Below are 27835 nucleotides of genomic sequence, written 5' to 3'. Positions count from 1 at the left end.
GGCTACTGCAGAGGGCCGCATACAGAGGACCGAGGTGTGGCGTGCTGGAGGCTGTGCAGAACCCTGCAGAGACAGTGAGGGTCCTTGTCCCCCAGCAACCCTGAGGGACTGATGCGGAAGCTGAAGCTCAGCCCGTCCCCCAGGCCACTGTGAGGAAGTGACAGCTGTGTTGACTTCTCAGCACCATCAGCAGGATACCCAGGCCCAGTGAGAACTGCAGATGCAGAGTGTTCTGATCTTGTGCCAGAGAATCTGTCTGAAGTGAGGTCAATGAGTCTCCTGCCGTTCCCTTCATCACCACAGATGGGAATAACAGCCATCGCTAGTATTTACAGAGCAGGGGTGAGGAGCTGGCGGCACGCTGCTCAGCACCACCCTTACAGAAACTGGATGGGGGCTACTATGTGAGTACCCTCGTTTTGCAAAGCAGGACACTGGGGTGAAGGAGGCGGAGGGCCTCGTCTGAGAACTCGCCCAGCCTGCCTCCCGCCCAGCACCCTGCTGCTGCTTCCTGTAGTCTCAGCTCAGGCTTTCCTCTGGGAAACCTCTCCTAGCTGTCCCAGAGACTCTGGCAGCAGATCCACGAGGGCAGACAGGGCACACGGCAACTTCACTTTGCAAGTGTCACCACTGGCTGCTTGGCTCCTTGAGGTGGTCAGTGTTCACCACGTGCACTGCGGGGCCGCCCAAAGAAGGAGAGGCAGTCAGTTATAAAAATGCCATTTTCCCAATATCAAGCCTCACCTGCAGGTCCTTCTTTCTTTCAGCATATTATCTTGAAACAACAAGGGTCTCCGAAGTTTGGAGATGGAAAAAAAATCTAAATGCAGTTCAGAGATGTGCGCAGTATGAGGTCCCACAGTACGTCAGCAGCAGGGCACCCCCCTTCCCTTTCAGCCATTAACCTATGTTAGTAATTTATTTTAACATAAAATGATATTATTAGTTATGGCGAAACTGGGCCTCAGAGCTAAAAGTTAACCAGTTATCATCTAAAGCTAACATATTCCCTACTCCCAACGAGATGATGGAAAGCACGCGCCAGTAACCCCAAGTTTCATTCTGAGGCCACTGACTCAAGCCTCCTTATCATTGAGTTATTTCACTTCTAGTTAAACGACTGGAAGTATCAATATTATTCTTTCTTCAGTATTTAAAAATCAGAAGTCAATACCATTTAAGGTAGAAAACACAATGTGAGTATTTTAAGTATATTAAATTAATGTTGATCAAACACATTTTAATTTCTTTAATCTCCTACTACAGGTTAGAAAACAGAACCAAATGTAATGACAGAAAAAATTGAAAACTATATTTTAAAAATGATTGTTCAACAAGACCAGGCAGCCACTCAACCACTTCAGTACCTCGTTTCTGGATGAAGACCCTGAGCAGGGGGTTTGCGCTGGAAACCGCCTTGCAGAAGTTGTCGTCATTGTTGATGGGCAGCAGGTCTCCGTGCACATCCGCGTAGCCAATAGTTACATCACTGTTGGAGATATGGTGGGTGTGTACAACCAGCTTGTAGAAATCTTCAAACTTCCCAGGCTTATGACGGTCCAGAGAGAACCTTCGGAATTCCGCCCCAAACTGCAATGCAAGAGACAGGGGTTGGGGCGGGGGGGGGGCATTAATAAACACCAGAGAAATATCCAGAAACAGGGTGTGGTTAGTGTACTTAACAAACAAGCATTTATATTCCACATTTTCTTTAATCAATCATCCACTGATAGACACTTAAGTGATTTCATCTTTGCTATTATGAATCGTGCTGGAATGAAGATACAAATGCAGGTATTCTTTTAATACGATTTACTTTCCTTTGGGTAGAAATGCATAGTAAGACTGCGGGATCCAAGGTAACTCCATTTTCAGTTCTGAGATATCTCATACTGTTTTCTGCAGAAGCCGATGAATTTAAAATGTTGTATCAAAACAAAAAAGGACAAGCATTTATTAATTCTCCACAAGGTCCTGGGGAGATAGTGACAAACAGCTCAGTTCTCACAGAGCTCGCAGTGACTAAATAAGAAATTATAACACAGGAAGAGGGACCCTAAAAAATTAAAAGCAGTAATGACTCAGGCAGCAGCTCTCTCATCCACACTGACCCAGGACGGCCCTCTTGTCCACACTGACCGAGGGGCAGCTCAGTCATGAACACAGATGACTATCCTGAGGACAGGATAGGACAGGCTGTGTAGCTCATGTTGTAGGAAAAAGCAACGTCAAAATTAATGTAAATTTTTTGGGTGGCATGAAAGGAGAATCCTTCCTCAGCAAGGTCCCTTGCCTCATCTGAGGTTGCTGAGGCGGCATCTGCACAGCTCCGGGCAGGCCTTAGGAAACTCAGAGGCAGGAGAGGATGCAAGGCCGAATGAAACCTCGGAACTTTTTCCAAAGGCAAAAGACCATTAAGACCGTACGGGTCTTAATTTTAAGCTAGGAAGTGTCTTCATGAGATTTCTATTTTAGTAAGACAAAATGGTTACATTTCAAAAGGATCAGAAGTAGATGTAAAATTGCAAGAATAAAGGAACCTGGTTAAAATCAGACAAGTCCAAGGGAGACAGGATGATGGTCTGGTCCCTTTCCCAAAGGCGGCATGTACACCCCCCTCCGAGCTGTTATTAGGTGGTCCAGGTTTGGGAATGTCTAGGGACTAACCTCTTTTCCAGCAGACCCTAACCCTGGCCCAGAAGCCCATGAGCTGCCCACAGAGCTCCAGGACACCCTCCAAGAGAGGACCCCCAGGGGGACATGAGGTTAGGGTCATGCCCAAGGGTTCTGGCTCCTGTCATTCCTCACTTGCAATTAGGAACCTTTATTCATCAGGTGGTACATATTCTGTGTTCTTCAATACAGCTGAAAACTAATTACATTGGTTCCAAAATATACAAAAATAAAGTGTCTAATGTTTATGGAAAACTAGTCATTATATCATCTAGACACTGTATGAATGAGTCAGGGAAAATCATCTAAACTCGTATGTGCTTGCACCAGGATCACCTGGAGGCCCCCCAGAATTCTGGATTTGACTGTGCTCAGGTACAGCCCAAGAATCTGCATTTTTAACAAGTTCCTGGAAGAGCTGATGCTATTGATCTGGGGACCATACACAGAGAACCACTGGTTGTATGAGAATCAGCCACTAGACCTTAACCTCCACAGATTCTTTGTGAAACTGAATTGCTCGAGAACAAATCTCCTTTTCTACCTCCCTTTCAAAAAGCACTTTCCCCAGGTTACCAAAGGCAAAACAAACCTCTCACCCATCGTGCACTGCCCTCGGCAATTAAAAAAACAAAAATCCCCAGGGCTCACCACAATGGGATAGTTCAAAATACTGGCTCGGGGCAGGCACGGTGGCTCATGCTTGTAATCCCAGCAGTTTGGGAGGCCAAGTAGGGCGGATTACTTGAGGTCAGGAGTCCATGACCAGCCTGGCCAACATGGTGAACACCCATCTCTACTAAAAATACAAAAAAATGAGCCAGGTGTGGCGGCATACACCTGTAATCCCAGCATCTCAGGAGTCCGAGGCAGGAGAATCACTTGAACCTGGGAGACGGAGGTTGCAGTGAGCCAAGATCACGCCACCGCACTTCAGCCTGGGCAAAAGAGTGAGACTTGGTCTCAAAAATAGTAACAATAATAATGGTTCAGGAGAAGCCACTTCCAATGACTACTCAAAACCCCTCTAACCTACTATCTATGTACTCAGTAAGGGAAGAAGTGTGACCCCAGAACTCGGTGTCGGGACAGGTACATGCTCTGAACACAGCTGCACTCTAGAAGGGGCAGAGGAAAGGGCTCTCCTCTATCTCCTGCTAGTGTCAGAAGTGCAGAGCAGAGCAAACCCTTGAAATCCCTCCCCATTATTCAAAGGGACACGTTACATTTCTGCTCAGTGTTCACCCAAGGATGCCGCTGGCACAGCACGTAGGCAATGCAGATTCTTTCACACACAGGGGCTCCAAAACTTTAACACACACAGGTAAAGCCTACAACATAAGTTTTATGCAGCATCTGTGAGATCCAGTTTCCAATAAAATCACAAAGCATTTATTTCACAAACATCAATCCTTGTCTTTGCCATCTCATAGAGCTCATATATACTCACATGGTTTGCATCTGTTCCCCACCCAGATCTCATGTTGAATTGTAATCCCCAGTGTTGGAGGAGGGGCCTGGTGGGAGGTGACTGGATCATGAGGATGGAGCTCTTACGAACGGTTAAGCACCATCTCCCAGTGCCGTTCTCTTGATGGTGAGTGAGTGAGTGAGTGATCACAAGATCTGGTTGTTTTAAAAGTGTGCAGCACCTTCCCCCTCTTTTAGTCCTGCTCCTGCCATCTCGCCTTCCGCCGTGAGTAAAAGCTCCCTGAGGCCTTCCCAGGAGCAGCTTCCCACTATGCTTCCTGTGCAGCCTGTGGAACCATGAGTCAATTAAGTCTCTTTTCTGTATAAATTATCCAGTCTCAAGCATGTTTTTATAGCAATGCAAGAAGGACTAATACAGAAAATTGGTAGCAAGGAGTCGGGCATTGCTATAAAGATACCTGAATACGTGGAAGCAACTTTGGAATTGGGTGTGGAGGGCTCAGAAGAAGACGGGAAGATGAGGGAAAATCTGGAACTCCCTAGAGATTGTGGAATGGTTGTGACCAAAATGCTGATAGTGATATGGACAATGAAGTCCAGGCTGAGGAGGTCTCAGATGGAAATGAGGAACTTACCGGGAACCAGAGTAAAGGTCACTGTGATGGTTAATACTGAGTGTCAACTTGATTGGATTGAGGGATAGAAAGTATTAATCCTGGGTGTGCCTTTGTGGGTACTGCCAAAAGAGATTAACATTTGAGCCACTTAGCTGGGGAAGGCAGATCCATCCTTAATCTGGTGGACACAATCCAATCAGCTTCCAGCGAATATAAAGCAGGAAAAAAGGGCCAGGCGTGGTGGCTCACACCTGTAATCCCAGCACTTTGGGAGGTCGAAGCGGGCAGATCATGAGGTCAGGAGATCGAGACCATCCTGGCTAACACTGTGAAACCCCGTCTCTACTAAAAATCCAAAAAAATTAACCAGGTGTGGTGGTGGGCACCTATAGTCCCAGCTGCTTGGGAGGCTGAGGCAGGAGAATGGAGTGAACCCAGGAGGTGCAGGCTGCAGTGAGCTGAGATGGTGCCACTGCACTCCAGCCTGGGCAACAGAGTGAGACTCTGTCTCAAAAAAAAAAAAAAAAAAAAAAAAACAGGAAGGAAAACCTGAAAAGGAGAGATGGGCCTCGCCTCCCAGCCTACATCTTTCTCCCGCGCTGGATGCTTCCTGCCCTACAACATCACACTCCAAGTTCCTTAGTTGTGGGACTTGGACTGGCTCTTTGCTCCTCAGCTTGCAGACGGCCCATTGTTGGACCTTGTGATCAAGAAAGTTAATACTTTATCATAAACTCTCCTCTCTCTCTCTCTCTATATATATATATACTCTCCTATATATGAGTTTATATATATATTTATACAAATAAAAAATACATATCTTATATAAAATACAAATTCTATACAATTTTTATATATTTAATATAATTTATATATTTAATATAGTTTTATATGATTATATAAAATATAATATTTTACATAAAAATGTATTTTTATATATATATCTCCTATTTGTTCTGTCCCTTTAAGAGAACACGGACTAATACTAATACAGTCATTTTTGCTATGCTGCAGCAAAGATCCTGGCTGCATTTTGTGCCCCTGCTCTAAGGGATCTGTGGAACTCTGAAGTTGAGAGTGTGTATCTGGTGTAAGAAATTCTAAATGGGAAAGCATTCAAGATGTGGCCTGGCTGTTTCTAACAACCTATGCTCATATGTGTGAGCCAAGGAATAACCTAAAGCTGGAATTTGTGTTTAAAAGGGAAGCAGAGCATAAAAGTTCAGAAAACTTGCAGCCTGGCCACGTGGTAGAAAAGAAAAGTCCATTTTCAGGGCAGGAATTCAAGCAGGCTGCAGAAATTTCCGTAACTAAAAGGAAGGCAAATGCTGATAGCTAAAACTATGGGGAGATAACCTCAAAGGCATTTCAGAGACCACGATGGCAGCCCCTCCCAAAACAGGCCCAGAGGCCTAGGAGGGCTGAATGGCTTTCTTGGGCTGACCCAGGGCCCCACTACCCTGCACAGCCTTGGGACATTGCTCCCTGCATCCTGGCCTGTGGCTCAAAGGGGCCCAGGTACAGAGGGACACTGCTTCAGGGGGCACAAGCCATAACCCTTGGCAGCTTCCACATGGTGTTAAGCCTGTGGGTGTACAAAATGCAAGATTTGAGGCTTAGAAGCCTCCGCCTATATTTCAGAGAATGTATGGAAACACCTGCATGCCCAGGCAGAAGTCTGCTGCAGGGGCAGGGCCCTCATGGAGAACCTCTACTAGGGCAGCGCAAAGAGGAAATGTGGGGTTGGAGCCCTGCTACAGAGTCCCCACTGGGGCACTGTGCAGTGGAACTGTGAGAAGAGGACCACATCCTCCCGACCCCAGAATGGTAGATCCACTGACAGTTTGCACCATGTGCCTGAAAAAGCCACAGGCCCTCAACACCAGACCTTGAGTGCAGCCAAGGGGGCTGAACCCTGCAGAGCTACAGGGGCAGAGCTGCCCAAGGCCTTGGGAGCCCATCCCACAAACCAGTGTGCCCTGGATGTGGGGCATGGAATCAAAGGAAATTATTTTGGAGCTTTAAGATTTAATGACTGCCCTACTGGGTTTTGGACTTGCATGGGGCCTGTAGCCCCTGCCTTTTGGCTAATTTCTCCATTTTGGGACAGAAGCATTTACCCAAGGCCCGTGCCCCCATCATATCTTGGAAGTAACTAACTTGTTTTTTATTTTACAGGCTTATAGGTGGAAGGGACTAGCCTTGTCTCAGATGAAACTCTGAACTTTTGAGATAATGCTGGAATGAGTTAAGACTCTGGGGGACTGTGGGGAAGGCATGAATGTATGTTGAAATGTGAGAAGCACATGGGATTTGGGAGTGGCCAGGGGCAGAATGATATGCTTTGGATCTGTGTCCCCATCCAAATCTCATGTCAAGTTGAAATCCCCAGTGTTGGAGGAGGGGCCCGGTAGGAGGTGACTGTTGGATCATGGGCGCAGAGTTCTCATGAATGGTTTAGCACCATCCCCTCAGTGCTATTCTTGTGATGATAATGAGTGAGGTCTCGTGAGATCTGTTCATTTAAAAGTGTAGGGCACCTCCCCACTCTCTTTTGGTCCTGTCCTGCCACGTAAGACTCCTTCCCCTTCTGTTATGATTTAACGTTTCCTGAGGCCTCCTCAGAAGCAGACGCTGCCATGCTTCCCGTACAGCCTGTGGAACCACGAGCCAATTAAACCTGTTGTCTTTATAAACTACCCAGTCTCCAGTATTTCTTTATAGCAATGTGACAATGGACTAATACATATACCAACTTCCAAAGCAATTTGTTTTTATCACTATAAACTAAACACATAGGATAATTTAATCATGTCTAATACAACTAGTAAGAGTGTTTTTGACTTTTACATGTAATTCTCACTTCAGTATCCCCGCAAAGGGACACAGCTCACTTTCACCTCAGGAACGCCAGGCCTCCCTAGAACAGCATAGGCCAAATGCTAGTTCTACAATGTTTCAATCTTAACTTTATTTAGCAACTAACCCTAAAACACATCTCAATTTCTCCGTACTTTCAATAATTTTCTCAAAATATGTCTTAGCATGCTAATTTAAAATGAAAAAAAAATTCAGACTGTTTCCTGAGAGAAAAGGCTGATTTGTGTTTAATGATGAGGCTGACTTTGCCAGCCCAGTTATATGGTAAACATGCTTCATATGTTGAATGAGCTCCAAAGTTTTGACAAAAAGAGATGTGAAATGTGACACGATAAAAGCATTTTATTTAAAAATCGTATCAGTATTGAGTACTAAATATTTTTACTTCCCCATCATATCAAACAAGCATCCTCTAAATGAAGGAATTAGCAGGTGTAATTCATTGTCATATACTTCTTGGTAAAGTCCTTTTAGTATACTTACCAGAAACTGAAATAGTGAACGGCTCTAATGACCAGGCAATAAACCTTGCCAGTCAGGTAGTTTCCAGTTACTTGCTTTCAACAAAATATAAAATTGTCCTAATTGAACTGTCAGCTAATTATCAAAATAATTTTGACAGACCACTCTATTATTTTTGTCACACAACCTGTTGACAGTTCAAAGACCTGAACTGTGCTTAGGGGCCTTCACTCCCATCCACCTGAGTGTGCGAATGAAGCTTCACAATGTTGACACCCAACAACAAAAACAGCAAAACAATTGGTGCCAGCCTACCTCATTTAGCAATAAATACTTAATAGTAAATGAAAGATTTTTCAAATGTTTACTTTGGATGGCTAGTGATTATTTATCAAACTGCACAACTATGTTCCAATCACCATTTGATAATACTTGTAATAACTCAATCTAGAAATTTTTTACTATAAAAATTTATTTCATTTATAATTGTGGATTTACCATCTTAACCATTTTTAAGTGTACAGGTCAGGAGTGTACATTGACACTGTTATGCACCCACTCTCTAGATTGCTTTTCATCTTGCAAACTAGAACTCTATACTAGTAAACAACCTAAAAATATTTTTAACAAATAGAGCCTCAGGGCCACAAGAGAAGAATGTTTGAACTTCAATTTATATACATATTTTTGTTGCAGAGAAGAGTTACAGGGTAATGAAGCATAAGTTATTAGAATAAAATACTAGGACAAAATCTCTTGAGGGAGTAATGGGAAGAACAAAGATAACAATGTAAAATTTATGATTAGAAAAGAGCTCTTCAGAGTCAGAAAAGTGGCAAAAATAAGAGCCTGTTTATCCTGTTCTAAAATGCATGATAGTAGAACCAAATCATTCCATAAAATGCATGATAGTAGGATCAAATCACTACAGCATTTAGATTTCATTGGTTGTATTTAGAAGATCATGCACCAAAAGCTTTATTTTTAAATGGAATATTTACGGCATGCTGTAAATTATATCCTTTGCAACTATTTACATTTACTCAAAAAAATTCAAGTGCCAACTTAAAAATATATCATCCCCCTTTATACTGGTAGTTTTCCAAAATTCTTTTAGGCGTCATGTGACATTTGAAGACCATTACATTAGAGTTCAGGGATCACTATGAAAATGCCTAAACCACCATTAAAGGTTAGCAAGAAACTTGGCACTCCCTAATATTTTCATTGTGTTTCATGTGGGTGTTTGTTCATATAGCAGGGCTTACAACAGGGCGACTGCTTCAACATCTGCTGGACTTTGTTCATTCACCTACTATCCTGCACATAAAATGCCTCAAAGGGAGCCATCCTATTCTGGGAGTTCACCTCCTCACTCCAAACCAGCGACCAATTTCAATGAAAGATCAATACTCAAGCCAGGCATGGTGGTATACACCTGTAGTCCCAGCTACTTGGAGGCTGAGGCAGGAGCCCAGGAGTTCTAGGTCAGCCTGGGCAACATAGCAAGACCTTGTTTCTGTCAAAAAAAAAAAAAAATTCAAATTTCCTAAGAAAAGATTGCATTGCTGTGCCTGGCCTAGGTTAGTAGCAAGTTAATAGATAACCACATCAAAAAGTCCACGTTGGCCAGATGCGGTGGCTCATGCCTGTAATCCCAGCACTTTGGGAGGCCAAGGCCAGTGGATCGCTTAAGGTCAGGAGTCTGAGACCAGTCTGGCCAACATAGTGAAACTCTGTCTCTACTAAAAATACAGAAAAACTTAGGCAGGTGTGGTGGCACACGCTTGTAATCCCAGCTACTTGGGAGGGTGCTCCAGGAGAATTGCTTGAACATAGGAGGCAGAGGTTGCAGTGAGCCAAGATTGCACCACTGCACTCCAGCTTGGGCGACAGTGAGACGCCATCTCGAAAAAAGAAAACAAACAAACAAACACCACCTTTCCCTCACCAGTACCTGACACCATGAGCTGTATCATTTCCCCTTAAAAGGACCCAGGGTTCTGAGGCAAAATGGTTAATTCCAGGTAGATGGCAAGAAATATATGTAAGCCTATGAATCCCATGTTTTTTTTTTTTTTTTTAAAGAATAAGATTATTTGTTGTTGGGAAATTCACAGGTGTGCAAATTCTTATTCTTCAATGCTTCTAGCAAAATGAACCCTCATGCATTATTTAGATAATGATTATTCTATTTTGTAGTTGATCTCAACTATTATTCCTACAATAGGATAGTAAAAAATGCGGGTGGGGGGGAGATTTCATCTTTTATTTATTTATTTATTTTTGAGACGGAGTCTTGCTGTGTCGCCCAGGCTGGAGTGCAGTGGCCGGATCTCAGCTCATTGCAAGCTCCGCCTCCCGGGTTTTTACGCCATTCTCCTGCCTCAGCCTCCCGAGTAGCTGGGACTACAGGCGCCCACCACCTCGCCCGGCTAGTTTTTTGTATTTTTTAGTAGAGACGGGGTTTCACCGTGTTAGCCAGGATGGTCTCGAACTCCTGACATCGTGATCCGCCCGTCTCGGCCTCCCAAAGTGCTGGGATTACAGGCTTGAGCCACCGCGCCCGGCCGATTTCATCTTTTAAAATTATTAAAAATGATCTCAAATACAAAATACCAAGATCAATAAGCAAAAGTGTATCAACTTCTGGCTAGGTGTGGTGGCTCAAATCTGTAATCCCAGGACTTTGGGAAGCCAAGGTGGGTGGATTGCTTGAGTCTAGGAGTTCGATACCAGCCTGGGCAACATGGGGAAACCATGTCTCTACAAAAAAATACAAAAATTAGCCAGGCATGGTGGCACATGCCTGTAGTCCCAATTACTTGGGAGGCAGAGGCAGGAGGATCGTTTGAACCTGGGATACGGAGGCTGCAGTGAACTGAGACTGCACCATTGCACTCCAGCCTAGATGACAGAGTAAGACCCTGCAGCTATTTATATTTTTTTGATATACCAAGTGTATCAAAAGCTTCTAAATGCAAATAATTTTTATTTTCTTTAAAACGTATTCAATGATAACATGATTAAACTATAAACAGAAAGTAAGAAATGTCCATCTAACCACCTATATCATATCAATCTCTCTCTATTAATCATATCTACCTATTCCCCCAACTATAACTTCTTATCATAATTTTGACCCTTTTTCTTCCAGAAGAAGGGATAGAGCTCTGAGAAGCATTTTTTGAATGAATAATACCTGTGAGCCAGTTGCAATAAAAGTAATGTTCCATACAGCTCTTGGTCAATAAACAAGGAGATAAAAAGATGATGGAAACCCAAGACAGCTAAGAGCCTGGGAAGCATGACAGGAAAGTGTTGTTTTAAGTTCATCTCCAAGCACTTCCAGAATGAAAGAGTAGGACCTGCAAAACTCTGCTTATCCATTAAAGCGAGAATACCGGGAAAAACTGTCAAAACCAATTTTTAGCGAACCATAGAAATTAATCAATGGCTTGCAACAATGCAAGGAGTGTTTATTCTAGAAAAGCAGCTGAATCTCAGTAAGAGCAGCAAGCTTTGTGGTGCTTTCACTTCCTATCCACCTCTCCTCAACTGTGAAATCCAGCAGCCTCACAGCCTGGGAGGCAGCAGAACCAGTCTGGAAGTTCCCCAAAGCCCACACTTGGGACTGTCATCGTCATACCTGTCTTGCAGCTCCAGGAAAAGCCCCACTCCTGGGGTCAAGCTCAGTGGGAAAAGCCTTGTCCCCAGGGCATTTGTTGAACACAATCAGCATCAGCTGTTTAACATTTAAAGCTAATATGATCAAAGTTAAAAAAATATTTTTTTCATGGGCCAAATTTATTTTGTTAGTAGGACCAAAATAGGTTATATACAAAGGGAACGACTAATTATAAACAAATAATTATTGCATACTCCCTGCCAATTTTACATCTCATGCCAGATACAAAGCATTTGCTTTAATGACCTTACGAGTAATTTGCCTAAAACCATGGAAAGTGGGGATATTTTCAAAGCAGCTGCTTATGTGATATGGCTGGCAAAACCTCGCCACCCCCCATCCCCAAACACACGTTATTAGTCATTCCTTTGAGTCAATACATTGTAGGCCTCTGTTAAAATATTATCTATGAACAGACAAATGAAACTATTCACATTTAGTTCAAACCAGTTGATTGAATGTCTTAGTCAATTAGTAAGGTCCTTTGTGAAAGGGACCCGGTAGCAGTTTTTTTTGTTTTTTTTTTTGAAAAGCCATCTGTATTTTAGACCCTCTGCAGCTATTTATATTTTTTATGAGAAAAATTAGATGCCAATTTAAAAATTCATTATTTCCTTTACACTTGTTCTTAAAATTCTTTTAGAGGATATGTAATACTTGAAGATTGCTGCACTATGGGATAGAGATCACCATGAAAGTGCCTGGGCCGAGCACGGTGGCTCACACCTGCAATCCCAGCACTTTGGGAGGCTGAGGCGGGCGGATCATGAGATCAGGAGATCGAGACCACCCTGGCTAACACGGTGAAACCCCGTCTCTACTAAAAATACAAAAAAAGTAGCTGGGCGTGGTGGCGGCGCCTGTAGTCCCAGCTGCTCGGTAGGCTGAGGCAGAATGGCATGAACCCGGGAGGCGGAGCTTGCAGTGAGCCCAGATCACACCACTGCACTCCAGCCTGGTGACAGAGGGAGACTGTCTCAAAAAAAAAAAAAAAAAAAAAAAAAAAGGCCTGAGGAATGGTTACCATCGGGACAAACAAGAATTGGACAAACACATTTAAAACACAATGCTGGGATGCATACCCATTAGGATGGCTACTATCGAAAAAGCAAAGTAGTAAGTGTTGACAAGGATGTGGAGAAACTAGAATCCTTGTGCACTACTGGTGATAACGTAAAACAGTGCAGCTGCTGTGAAAAACAACATGGCAGTTCCTTAAAAATATTACAAACAGAATTACCATATGATCCAGTATTCTACCTCTGGGTATATAACTAAAATAACTGAAGGCAGAATCTGGAAGAGATATTTGTATATCCGTGTCCACAGCAGCATCATTCACAATAGCTAGAATGTAAACACCTAAGTGTCCATCGATGGATGAATAGGCAAAATGTGATATATACATACCATGGAATATTATTCCATCTTCAAAAGGAGGGAAATTCTGACGTGCTACAACATGAACAAACCTTGAGGACATTATGCTGAGTGAAATAAGCTGGTCACAGAAAGACAAATACTGTATGATTCCACTTATATGAGGTAAGCAGAGTACTCAAAATTTTATCACAGAGACAGAAAGTAGTATGGTGGGTGCCAGGGGCTTGGGGGAGGAGGAATGAGGAGTTTGAATGCAGTTTCAGTTTTGCAAGATGAAAAGAGTTGTGGAAATGGGTGATGGCTGCATAACAATATGAATATACAGCAGGTCCTCAAATAATGTTTCATTCAATGTTATTTCACTATAATACTGATAAGAAAAAAAAATCGATTCCCAGCCAGGGCCACTATCTGTGTGGAGTTTGCATGTTCTTCTCACATTTGCATATTTTCCAGTTACTCCAGTTTCCTCTCACATCCAAAAGATGTGCACATTAGGTTAACTGATGAGTCTAAATTGTCTGAGTCCTCGTGGGCGTGTATGTGAGTGTAACCTGTGATGGAATGGTGTCCTGTCCATGGCTGGTTCCTGTCTCGTTCCCTGAGCTGCTGGGACAGGCTCTAGTCACTCATAATCATGAACTGGAATAAACAGGTTCGAAAATGAGTAAATGAATAAATACAAATTATTGTAGAATAAACATTTGTAATCACACAAATATGTGGCAATATATGACTGCAATAAATGATGCAGTATGAACATGCCTGCCATATTTGTTATTGTTTTTGAACTGCATGGTGGTGGGAGGTGCTCATTACAATTTTCACTTTGCAAACAGTTATTCCTTGATTTAATCCACCACCATTACAACTGCTGTCAGTCACTGATTCACCAAAAATTGGGTAAATAATTATCTTGTTTTGGCTGGGCGCGGTGGCTCAAGCCTGTAATCCCAGCACTTTGGGAGGCTGAGGCGGGTGGATCATGAGGTCAGGAGATTGAGACCAGCCTGACCAACATGGTGAAACCCTGTCCCTACTACAAAAATTAGCCAGGTGTGGTGGCGGGAGCCTGTAATCCCAGCTATTCAGGAGACTGAGGCAGGAGAATCACTTTAATCCAGGAGGTAGAGGTTGCACTGAGCTGAGATCATGCCACTGCACTCCAGCCTGGGTGACACAGCGAGACTCCATCTCAAAAAAAAAAAAAAAAAAAAAAAAAAAATAAATATATATATATATATATATCTTGTTTCTATCAATCTTAAGTGTATAGCTCACATTTATTTCAAATATTTAATATAAGAAATATTTAGGGTCTTTATTTAGAAGTTTGGTAATGTTTTTGTGATCAGAAATATGTTGTAGGAACTTAACTCTTGTTTGTATCAATCAGCCAATGGTAAATTGGTTTTATTACCAGTGGTTTTGCTTAAAGTCACAGTTTTCAAGAACCTATCGATGATAAGTGAGGACTTACTGGACTTAATACTACTGAACTGTACACATAAAAATGGTTAAGATGATGAATTTTATGTGTATTTTACAATTTTTGAAAATGAAAAAAAGAAATCCTGGGGAGTGAGATGTTCAAAGAAAGCTTTTAAAAGCTCTGATGTATTCCAGAGATGTAGACAGCTACACAGGGGCAGGGCTTTGTGCATGGCCATGAAAAACCTGAGGCAGCTGTGATCTTTTACATCTGACTGGGGTTCTGTGCAATCAGAAAGTGAAGGCTAAAGCAGACCTGGACTGCCAGAGTGTTGAAGCTGTGTCCCAACACATACAGAGCCACTCTAAAAGGCTGGAAGACTTACAGGTTCAAGGCATTTAAGGAAATCTCTATCTAATCATTAGCTGACCACAAAGCAAAGACTGAAAGTCACACATGACAAAGAATACAGACTTCATAGAATTAATCCAGGAAAGTCACTAAAAAATCCAATAGCAACAACAACAAAACCCTTGAGAAGGAAGGGTCCTATTCTTTAAAAGATTCGGTTTCGGCTGGGCGCGGTGGCTCACACCGGTAATCCCAGCACTTTGGGAGGCCAAGGCGGGCAGATGACGAGGTCAGGAGATCAAGACTATCCTGGCTAACACAGTGAAATCCCATCTCTACTAAAAATACAAAAAAATTACCGCGTGGTGGCGGCGCCTGTAGTCCCAGCTACTCGGGAGGCTGAGGCAGGAGAATGGCTTGAATCCGGGAGGCAGAGTTTGCAGTGAGTCGAGATCGCGCCACTGCACTCCAGCCTGGTCGACAGAGCGAGACTCCGTCTCAAAAAATAAATAAGTAAAAATTTTTTTTAAAGTTCAGTTTTGAGCAAAACTAAGAGATACAAAGAAACAGAAATAAAAAGCCCATGCAGAGGAAAATAAAGCAGTCAGTAGAAACTGTCCATGAGGGGGCCCAGATGTTGTACTTCCTAGGCAAAGATTTCAAATCAACTATTATAAACATGTTCAAAGACTTAAAGGAAACCGTTTCTAACGAACTAAAGGAATGTGTAAGAATGATACCGGACAGGCGCGGTGGCTCAGGCCTGTAATCCCAGCACTTTGGGAGGCCGAGGCGGTGGATCACGAGGGGTCAGGAGTTCATGACCAGCCTGGCCAACGTGGTGAAACCTCGTCTCTACCAAAAATATAAAAACAAAAAATTAGCTGGGTGGGTGGTGGGCACCTGTAGTCCTAGCTACTCAGGAGGCTGAGGCGGGAGAATGGCGTGAACCCGGGAGGCGAAGCTTGCAGTGAGCCGAGATCGGGCCACTGTACTCCAGACCCGGCGACAGAGCGAGGCTATGTTTAAAAAAAAAAAAGATATCTCACTAAATAGAGAATACCAATGAAGAGATAACAATGATAAATGTAGAACCAAGCAGAAATGCTAGAGTTGAAAATTACAAAACTGAAATACAAAATCCACTAGAGGCACTCAACAGCAGATTAGAGATGGCAAAAGAAAGAATCAGCAAACTTGATGATAGGTACATTGAGATTATCCAATCAGAGGAGCAGAAAAAAAAAGAATAAGGAAAAATGAACAGAGCCTCAGAGGTCTGTGGGATACCATCAAACAAATCCAGAGGTCCCAGAGGAGAGAAAGAGGAAAAAAAAAGGCAGAAAGGCTATATGGAGAAATAATAGCCAAAATTTTCCATTAAATTTTTCATTTGATGAAAAATTAATCTATATATTTTTTAAAGTTTAAGTGTATCCTACTTGTAGTTTGTTAAAGAGGTCCATACCTAGACACATCATACTCAAACTACCAAAAAAAGAGAGAGAATCCTGAAAGCAGCAAGAGAAAAACCATTCATCCTATACAAGAGATCACCAGTAAGATTAACAGCTGGCTTCTTGTTAAAAAAAAACAAAAAACAAACAAACAAAAGTCCCATGGAGACCAAAATGCTGTGGAATGACATACTTCAAGTTTGGGGAAGGCAGTGGGGATAATTCCATATCCAGCTAAACTATCCTTCCAAAAATGAAGAAGAAAAAAAAAAAGTAAAGGAAAAATGAGATATTCCCAAATTAATAATAAACAAATTAACACTGAGATAATCTGTTATTAGTAAATCTGCCTTATAAGAAATAATAATGGGCCTCCTTTTTCAGGCTGAAATGAAAGAACATTACACATAACTTGAATCTACAAGAAGAAATAAAGAGCCCTGTTAAAAGTAACTACATAGGTATATAAAAATGATAGTATAAATGTATTGTTGTTTGCTTGTAATTCATTCTTCGATTTAAAAGGACAACTGCAGAAAACAATGACTATAAAAATGTTTTGATGATGTTATATGAAAATGTAATTTGCATGATGATAATACCACAAATAAGAGGGATGGGAATAGAGCTATATTGGAGCAAAGGTTTTGTATATAATTGAAATTAAGTTGGTATTAATCTGAGCTAGATTGTTTTAAATTAAGATGTTAACTGAAATTAAATGTTATTTGAAAAGCAATCACTAAGAAAACAGAGTAAAAGAAACAACAAATAAATAAAATGGCACATAAAAATATTTATTTAACAGAAAAGAAAGCAATGGAGAGCAAAATGAGACAGAAAATAAACAGCAAAATGACAGGCACAAATCCTACCATATCAGTAATTAAATGTAAATGAATTAAACATTCTAATAAAAAAGGCAGAGATTGGCAAAATGGATTAAAACACAAAACACAAATAGAAACAACAACCATTCTCCAATTATATGAGGAGACATGCTTCACATTCAGGGAAACAAACAGGTTGAAAGAAAGGGGATGGAAATAAATATACCATGCAAACAGTACCTAAAAGACAGCTGAAGTGGCTATATAAACAGCAGACAAAATAGACTTTAATGCAATAATTATTAGAGACAAAGATATTTTATAATACAAGGGTAATCTATCAGGAAGACATAACAATTATAAACATATATACATGTGACAACAGAGCTCCAAAATAAATGAAGCAAAAACTAACTTAAAAAGAGAAATAAATAGTTTGACAATAAATAAACAGTTCAACAATAAATGTTGGAGACTTTAAATCCCATTTTCAATCATGAATAGAACTAGGCAGAAGATCAACAAGAAATAGAAGACTTAAACAACACTATGGAACCAACTAGACCTGGCAGACATCTGTATAATACTGTACCCAACAACTGCACAATATATATTCTTCAAGTACACATGAAACATTCTGTAGGACAGACCATATTTAGGCCCTAAAACACGTCTCAATAAGTTTAAAAGGACTGAAATCATACAAAGTATGTCTTTCAACCACAATAAAATGAAATTAGAAATCAATAAAAGAAGAAAATGTGAGAAATTCACTAATAAGTGCTAATTAAACATACCCCTAAATAACCTATGGAATTAAAAAGAAATCACAGGGGAAATTAGAAAATATGTAGAGATTAATGAAAATGAAAATACACCATACCAAAATTTATGGGATGCAGCTAAGGCAGTGTTGAAATGAAAAGTACAGCTGTAAACACCTATATTTAAAAAGAGAGATTTCAATTCAATAATGTAAACTTCCACCATTAGAAATGAAAAAGGAAATGCAAACTTAATCTAAAGCAAGCAGAAAGTAGAAAATAATAGCAATTAGGGTGGAAATAAATGGAAGACTCAAAAAACAGAGAAAGTGACAAAATTAAAAGTTGGTTATTTGAAAATATTAATATTGACAAATCTTTAGGTAGACTAACCAAGAAAATAATGAGAGACAATTCAAACTACTAAAATCAGTAATGGTGAAGGGGACATTACCATGGGCCTTAAGGAATCAAGAAGGATTATAAGCATTCTAGTAGCAATGATCACACCTAGCATGCAAGGAACCAAGACTCCTTGGAGAAATGACTGATTGAAGGGCTGGTACAGGAAATATACATGAAGCGCCTTTGGTATTTTATAATACCGGAAAGAAAAGAAGTGCCAAAAAACAAAACAAAACCCATAATCATCGGGGTATGTCAAAGGGAAATAGAAACCAACAGAAAAAGCTAACAAAGACCAAAGCTGGAACAATTTGAGCAAGTAGTATTAGATTATAATTCAAAGTATAAATAAAATCCATGACTCCACAATGAGGTAAATGACTGAGTAAATAAATGGGGGAGAGTAGACTGGTCTACCATTCAGAAGAATACCAAACAATTTATGTAGATACAACACCCTCAAGGATGTAGAGCATAACTTCCCACTTCTTACGTGTAAGGCACATACAATGTGTTCATTCCAAAACCTACAGTATAAAAAGGGGGAAGAAAGAGTAACTGTACAGTGGAGAAACCTGGCAAACACTCTCAGCCAGGTAACCAAGATCAACATCCATAGTAATAAGTAATGTTGATAGCATGTATCTTGATACGATGTAATCAAGATACCACTTTACCACTGTTGTCTTCTTCCCCAAAACCCATAATCCCAGTATAATAATGAGAAACATAACAGAGAAATCTCAATTCAGGCACATTCTACAAAATGTCTGAAGAGTACTCCTCAAAACTATCAAGAACACCAAAAACAAGAAAAGTCTGAGAAATTATCACAGTTAAAAGGCACCTAAGGAGATGTATTAGTCTGTTCTCATGCTGCTATAAGGACATACCTGAGACTGGGTAATTTATAAAAGGAAAGAGGTTTAATTGACTCACAGTTCTGCAGGGCTGGGAGGCCTCAGGAAACTTACAATCATGGCGGAAGGGGAAGCAAACACATCCTTCTTCTTCAAATGGTGGCAGCAAGGAGAAGTGCAGAGTAAAGCAGGGGAGAGCCCCTTACAAAACCATCAAATCTCATGAGAATTCACTCACTAACACAAGAACAGCATGGAGGTAACTGCTCCCACGATTCAATTACCTCCCACCAGATCCCTCCCATGACACATGGGGATTACCGGAACTACAATTCAAGATGAGTTTTGGGTGGGGACACAGCCAAACCATATAATTCCACCCTGGTCCCTCCAAAATCTCACGTCCTTACATTTCTAAACACAATCATACCCTTCCAACAGTCCCCCAAAGTCAACTCATTCCAGCATTAACTCAAAAGTCCAAGTCCAAATTCTCATCTGAGACAAGCCAAGCCCCTTCTGCCTATGAGCCTGTAAAATCAAAAGCAAATTAATTACATCCTAGATACAATGGGGGTATAGGAATTGGGTAAATACACCCATTCCAAATGGGAGAAATTGGCCAAAACAAAAGGGCTACAGGCTCCATGCAAGTCTGAAATATGACAGGGCAGTCACTACACTCAAAGTTCCAAAATGATCTCCTTTGACTCCATGTCTCACATTCAGGTCACACTGATGTAAGAGGTAGGCTCCCATGGCCTTGGGCAGCTCTGCCAGGTACAGCTCCCCTCCTGGTTGCTTTCATGGGCTGGCATTGAATGTCTGTGGTTTTTCCAGGCACACAGTGCAAGCTGCTGGTGGATCTACCATTCTAGGGTCTGGAGGTTAGTGGCCGTCTTATCACAGCTCCACTAGGCAGTGCCCCTGTAGGGATTCTATATGGGGGCTGTGACCTCACATTTCCCTTCCGCACTGCTGTAGCAGAGGTTCTCCATGAGGCCTGTGCCCCTGTAGCAGACTTGCGCCTGAACATCCAAGCCTTTTCACACACCCCCTGAAATCTAGGCGGAGGCTCCCAAACCTCAATTATTGACTTCTGCACACCCGCAGGCCCAACACCACATGGAAGCTGCCAAGGCTTGGGTACTGCACCATCTGAAGCAACCACCTGAGCTGTACATTGGCCCCCTTTAGCCACGGCTGGAGTGGCTGAGACACAGGGCACCAAGTGCCAAGGCTGCACACAGCAGGGTGGCCCTGGACCTGGCCTAGGAAACCACTTTTCTCTCCTAGGCCTCCAGGCCTGTGATGAGAGGGGGCTGCCGTGAAGACTTCTGACATGCCCTGGAAACATTTTCCCCATTGTCTTGATGATAATATTCAGCTCCTTGTTGCTTATGCAAATTTCTGCAGGAGGCTTGAATTTCTCCCCAGAAAATAGGGTCTTTTTGTTTGTTTGTTTGAGATGAAGTCTTGCTCTTGTCCCCAGGCTGGAGTGTAGTGGTATAATCTTGGCTCACTGCAACCTCCACCTCCTGGGTTCCAGTGATTCTCCTGCCTCAACCTCCCAAATAGCTGGGATTACAGGTGCACACCACCATGTCCGGCTAATTTTTGTACTTTTAGTAGAGATGGGATTTCACCATGTTGTCCAGGCTGGTCTTGAACTCCTGACCTTCAGTGATCTGCCTGTCTCAGCTTCCTAAAACTTTTCGAAAATAAAATTTTATTGTAAAAAGGGATCATAGAGGAATACTATGAGTAACTGCATGCCAACAAATCAGATAACCTTGATGAAATGGACTGATTCCTAGAAAAATACACAAACTACCAAAACTGACTCAAAAAGAAGCAGAAAATCTGAATAAATTTGTAACAAGATATTAAATCATCTCTTGTTTGACTGAATTATCTGAATCTGTACTAAGAAAAGTCCAGACCCAGATGGTTTCACTGGCGAATTATACAAAGTGTTCACAAAATCAAAATCAAACCTTCACAAATTCGTCCAAAAAATAAGAGGGAACACTTGCCAATTTATGCTATGAGGTCAGCTTTCACCTGATATCAAAACCAGAAAAAGACATCACAGGAAAAGAAAACTACAGTCCAATATCTGTTATGACTAGAGATAGAAAAATCCTCAAGAGAATACTAGCAAACCATATCTAGCAACATATAAAAAGGACCACACACCATGACCTGTGAGATTTATCACATGAATGCAAGGTTGGTTTAACATTCCAAAATCAGTCAATGTAATAAACAATATTAAAAGGACAAAAGCCATATGATCATGTCAATAGATACAAAAAGAGCATTTGACAAAATCTAACACCCTTTTATGATTAAAAACACTCAACAAACTAGGAATAGAAAGAGACTTCTTCATCCTACACAGAGAAGATCCATGAAAACTCACAGCCAACATCATACTTAATGGTTAAAAGACAATGATTTCCCCTGAGATCAACAACAAAACAAGAATGTCTACTTTCACATCATCTATTTAACATTGTACTATAGTTTCGACCCAGGACAGCCAAGAAAATAAAAGACATTAGATTGGAATGAAAGAAGTTAAAATATCTCTATTCACAGATGATATGCATTTGTATATAGAAAATCCTAAGGAATCCATCAAAAAAAACCTTATTAGAGTTAATAAATGAGTTCAGCATGGTTTTAGTATACAATACCCACACAGAAAAATAAACTGTATTTCTAAACAGTAGTGATGAACAATCTAAAAATTAAGAAAATTCCATTAACAATAGCATTACAAAGGATAAAATAGGAATAAACAAAATAAGTGAAAGATTTATACATTGAAAACTATAGAATATTGTTGAAAAAATAAAGAAGATCTAAATTAATGGAAAAGACATTCATGCTCATGGATTAGAAGACTTAATTTTTTCTTTTTTCTTTTTTTTTTTAAATGAAGTCTTGCGCCTGTAGTCCCAGCTACTCGGGAGGCTGAGGCAGGAGAATGGCGTGAACCCGGGAGGTGGAACTTGCAGTGAGCTGAGATCGCACCACTGCACTGCAGCCTGGGCGACAGAGCAAGACTCCGCCTCAAAAAAAAAGAAAGTGACCATCCAAGCCCCTGCACTGACGGCTCAGAGAGGGTGAGAGACTTGCCCAAAAGCCACAGATAAACTTGATTCCAGCTGGAAATGAGACTCTTATTTCCTGACTCTGGCCCAGTGCTCCAACTGTGTATGCATTCTTCTTACCACTGAACACATAGTCCCCTGCTGGTTTCATGTTAAACTCAAGTCAGCTACTACTGACTTAAACACTTTAGGATGTCACGCTTTTGCTGATCAAGGTGCAGCTCTGGCTCAGAACCATCCCCAAGGAACCGCCGCACCGTTTCTCAGTCTACGCACGAAGCAGCCATCATCTGCATGTTGGACTCATGTCTGCTTTTCCTTTACAAAAGGTCCAAAATAATGAAGAGGAGAATTTTAACGGTGTCTTCTTGTCACCTAGTCCTTTCATACTAGGGAGGACCCTTAGGGGCTGGACCCATGTGCTGTTCTTCAACAAACCAAAGGGAGGGAAGCTCTTGGCCATTTCCATCACTCATGCAAAGGCCCATGCCATGTTGAAGTTCTCATAGCTGCTTGGGGCATGAGATGCACATATATTATTTTTAATCTTTAAGCCACTTGGGAGATGTAGCGTCCCCTTTATAGAGGCAGACAACTGAATGCCCCATTCACAGTTACCCTGCTCACTCTCTGCCACAGTGCCCCACTCAGTTCCCTCCCAGCTAACCTCCCCCTTCAGGCTGGTTTTCACAAAAAAGCAAAATTAAACTTGAAGGGCAAATGTTTCTGACACTGCATTTCTATTGTCCTTTGTCATTTCCTCAAAATACTCTTGTGTTTTTTAAAAGCATTCTTCTTCTTTTTTGCACCCAAATCAAGATAGTGTTGCCTGAAGTAGTCGGAGAAGCTGGGGAGAGTAGCCATCCTGGGGAAACCAGCAAGTTTCAATGTAGATGCCCCCTCCCACATGTACAAGACATACAAAGAGGGAAGTCCAGGTCTAGTGTGACACCCAAGGTGCTGCCAGAGGACAAGAAGATCAGAGCACACCTAGTCATCTCTGGGCCACTCACAAGGGCCCCACACACGGACATCTAACTGTGCACATCACCCCACCAGAAAGAAAACCACTCTAATGAGTAGGAAGACATTCTTCCAGGCTTCTTTAACACGTATGTTTTTAAAAAATCAGGATCACACACTGTTATATTTTTCTTTATGATTTGAATAGGGCTATATAACCACATAGCTCAACATTAAGCTATTTAGTGAAATCTCCAGCTACCCAGCCCCCTCCCCACAAGTAACCAATGACTTCAGCATTTTTTTTTTGAGATGGAGTTTCTCTCTTTGTTGCCCAGGCTGGAGTGCAATAGCACGATCTTGGCTCACCACAACCTCTGCCTCCTGGGTTCAGGCAATTCTGGCTCAGCCTCCTGAGTAGCTGGGATTACAGGCATGCACCACCATACCCAGCTAATTTTGCATTTTTAGTAGAGATGGGGGTTTCTCCATGTTGGTCAGGCTGGTCTCGAACTCCCGACCTCAGGTAATCCGCCCGCCTTGGCCTCCCAAAGGGCTGGGATTACAGGCGTGAGATTTCAGCTCTTAATGTGCCCTTCCAGAGATATCTTATGCATGTGAAGGCAAATAAATGTGAATTGTCTCTATCTTCCCTCTTTTCTAAACAATGGTAGCACACTACCCACACTGGTCTACTTCATGCTTTTTTCACTTAATTGGTATATTTTGAAAACAGTCTTTTGCTGGATGTTCATAGTTCTACTGGGGCAGTACCCCTGATTCACAGCTGCCCCTGAACTGGAGAAAGATTATGTCTCATGATTATAATGTGCCCCCAAAGACGTGACAGACTCTTGTCACACTGGCCAGGAAAGAACTAGGCTGAAGACCCAGGCATTAATTTATCACTCAAAATTTGCCGAGGAGCAGGTCACCTCCCAGAGCCTAAGCAGCCACAAATTTAAAATTTTTAATTGCCATATTACAAGTGGCAGGAAACTGCTGCAGCTTACCACTGACTACAGTCACACAGCAGGCACTTGAATCTACTGAATTAATGAATTAAACCTGTTGACCAGTTTTTTTGCTTATTTGCTTTTTTGAGGCAGGGTCTTATTCTGTTGCCCAGGCTGCAGTGCAGCGGTGGCTCCCTGCAGTCTCAACCTCCCAGGCTCCAGCAATCCTCCCACCTCAGCCTCCCCAGTAGATAAAACTATAAGCTCACAACCACCACACCCAGCTAATTAAAATAGATAAATACATATATATATATATATATTTGTAGAGGCAGAGTCTCACCCTGTAGCTAGGGCTGGTCTCGAATTCCTAGGGTCCAGTGATCCTCCTGCCTGAGCCTCCCAAATTCCTGGGATGACAGGCGTGGCCTGGCTTGACCAGTTTTAAAATGAAACTCTAGAATTGTATTAAATTGACATTGGCTGACAATGTCACAAAACAGAAAGACAGGACAAGGTTTGAGCACAAAGTCATGAAATGTGTTCCATGTCCCTTATAGAGCAATGAGTCCCACCAGTCCGGTCCTGCGGACACTGCATTTGCCATAATCTTCCCCATCTGGAGCCAAATGTCAGCACGCAGGTGAACATGTTTTCAAACAGCAGAAACAGAGAGGCAAGGTTTCAAAGAATACTTGCACACGGTGACAAGAAGCAAGGCTGCGTTTTCTTGCAAAAGGCTTTGCTTCCAAATGACTCGAGAAGAAAGCACTGAATTGCTCTGACCGGCTCCCCCCTTCTTCTGGTCAGACTTGGGTGCGAGCCACCGGGTCACACACACCGGGTGGTGTTCCACACTGGCGACTGCATGGCAGGCGCTGCGTCTGTTGCAGGCAGGTGGATTCTCCTGAGAGTCTGAGGACTTCCCACCCACTCCCCATCCCACATCCTTCCCTTCAGCAGAACAGACCCTAGAAAGAGAAGAACGTCTGAGAAACCCCATTCATGAGAGGGCAACCCCGGGAACCACCAGGCCACCAGGGCTTCAGAAAGGCCAGGAGGTTCACAGCAGTGTCCTCTTGAGTGGCCACGTCTCTATTTGAACTCACTTCTTTGAGCCAGGTAGAAACTTACTCATTGAACCCATATTTTCCTGTGCTGGGCTGTACAGTAAAAGAAAAATGTGGTCTCCATTTTATCCCCAAGAGAGCTTAGTATACAGTAGACACTAAAAACATTTACTAAACGACAGGTGACCGGCATGAGGCAGGCCCCACCTTTGTTCATCGAGGAGCGGTTTCAAGGCCTCTGAGCACAGCAGGAAAAGGGCCCTACCTGGTGCCCAGGAAGCGGCATCCCACGGGGAGACGGCAGCGAGCAGTGAGACCCCAAGTGAAAACTGCGGAAGGTGCCGTGGGGAGGTGAGGGGAGGTGAGTGGAGGGGAGGGGAGGTGAGCAGAGGGGAGGCCAGGGAATGGGAGCTCCCGGACACACAGTCCTGGGGAACACAGGCCACATGCACAAGGCCACCCCAGGCCCATCTACATGGACCCCCAGCCTCCTCAACCAGTGCTGCTGGGTGAGTCTCAGGCACCAAGTGCCCCTACAGCTCACACTGTCAGCGAGGGGTCCCCACCCCAACAAGGCCCACCCACCCCAGGCCTGCCCCCGGGCATGCAGACTGTCTCTATCTAAGGTCCCAGACACCACAGGGTCTTGGCCCCAAGCCCACAGACTGCACCTCCTAAGATGCAGCCCTGAAGCCCCACCCCCATCCACAGACTGCGCCTCCCACCTAAGGCCCTGCCCACTGAGGCCCCATCCCCTGCTCACAGACTGCATCTCCCATCTAAGGCCCCTCTCCGCCAAGGACCTGCCTCACACCCCCAGGGGCCTGCCTCGAATCTAAGGTCCCCACCCCAGGCCTACAGGTGAGAACAGTGAACAACTGCAGGCGATCAGAAACAGAGACAAGAGATTCCCACAGAAAATGCTCATCAAAATACTTACAATTGTGACAAATGGAAATACTAAGTGCATCAAACACATGAAAGCACATTTCCAGGTCGAGATACGATGAAGCTAACAGAAGTGGGTTTATTTTTATTTTATTTGAAGACAGTCTCACTCTGTCGCCCAGGGTAGAGGGCAGTGGCGTGATCTCTGCTCACCATAACCTCCACCTCCTGGGTTCAAGCAATTCTCCTGCCTCAGCCTCCCGAGTAGCTGGGACTACAGGTGCACGCCACCACACCTGGCTAATTTTTGTATTTTTAGCAGAGATGTGGTTTCACCGTGTTGGCCAGGCTGGTCTTGAACTCCTGACCTCAAACTGCTGACCTCGTGATCTTCCCACCTCGGCCTCCCAAAGTGCTGGAATTACAGGTGTGAGCCACCATGCCTGGCCAGAAGTGATATTTTAAAAGGGTTTAAGGGCTTAAGGAAGCCTTTACAATATAGTAAATTTAAAAACACACACATAAGAACACAACGCCAAATCTGCAGTGAGGTCCCAATTAGGTCAGAAATTACTTTGGCACAACACAGCGCAGATGGGCAAGGCCCCTGGGCTGGGAGTCCTGTCTGAGCCAGGAGCCCCCTCGGGCCAAGGAATCAGCACCTCTGGGCTGGGCCCAGGCAAGGTCATTTCAGAAAGTTCGATCTCCTGCTCCTCCAGGACGTTCCTTGAACCAGAAGCATTCCCTGGAGCCAGCTGGAGATGCTCTACACCAGACCCGGAGTCCAAATCTGCACGCTCACGAGAGTCAGGGCTCACGTGCATATTAAAGGTTGCACAACTGACCTATCTTCATGTGGCTGATGGTTTGCTCGAGCCGGAAGTTAGACAATAATCACACATGTAAATACGTAATTGCAAACTCTGAGATATGCAAACAAAAACTGTAAAACACAGGCCCTAATTTAAACTGCGTGTACAAGGAGTGGAAATAACTGGGTGAAGCGTGAGGACAGAGAGCATTTCACCCCATGGCACAACCAAAGTAGCCTGGACAGCCCCAGGAACAAGAAGGGCAGTGTGGGCGGCTAGGCAAGCAGGACCTTGTGTGTGTCTGAGATGCTCCAGGGAAACGCTGACACGGGAGTTGGCTCCAGGACGTGCTGGGGGCCTTCAGGTGTCTCCCACATTCCCCCACGCATCCAGGTGGGTCATAGGGTCACAGTATCACCACATCGGAGGAAGAAGACCCTCAAGTCTCACTGTCAGGGTGGGGTCACACGCGCAGCTCTAAACCACTCACTGGCAGGGGCTGAGACTCGCCTTAGACTGTCAGAGCTCCTGGCCTAGAGCAGGGTCTGATGGGAGGGGATGGCGATGCTGGCCTACCATCCAAGCCCAGGCACATTCCAGCTGTAAAGGAGCTCGCGCGTGTGCATGGCAAACATGAGCCAACTCGGACCCTCAGGCCAGGGAGCACATGTGCACATCTGTGTCCTGTAGGAAACTAAGAAACACAGAAAGAACTCCATGTAGGAAAAGAGAGTGCAACGGGTCTTAAAAGAAATACAGGCGGACATCCTAATGAGGAACCTGCGAGAGCG

General features: G+C 43.1%; 1 protein-coding gene across 1 annotated transcript in view; it reads right to left on the bottom strand.

Moving 5' to 3' along the window:
* Positions 1-305: 305 nt before the first annotated feature.
* The window catches only part of LOC126941520 (partitioning defective 6 homolog gamma-like), a 43149-nt gene continuing 15619 nt past the window's right edge, over positions 306-27835 (bottom strand). Inside the window, exon 2 of the mRNA XM_050768232.1 lies at positions 306-1590. Within this exon, the coding sequence (XP_050624189.1) occupies positions 1261-1590 (330 nt within the window). The 3' untranslated portion in view covers positions 306-1260. The remainder of the gene's footprint in view (positions 1591-27835) is intronic.

The sequence above is a fragment of the Macaca thibetana genome, chromosome 18 (genome assembly GCF_024542745.1).
Source record: "Macaca thibetana thibetana isolate TM-01 chromosome 18, ASM2454274v1, whole genome shotgun sequence".
NCBI lineage: Eukaryota > Metazoa > Chordata > Mammalia > Primates > Cercopithecidae > Macaca > Macaca thibetana.
This window is presented reverse-complemented; position numbering and strand designations above follow the sequence as displayed.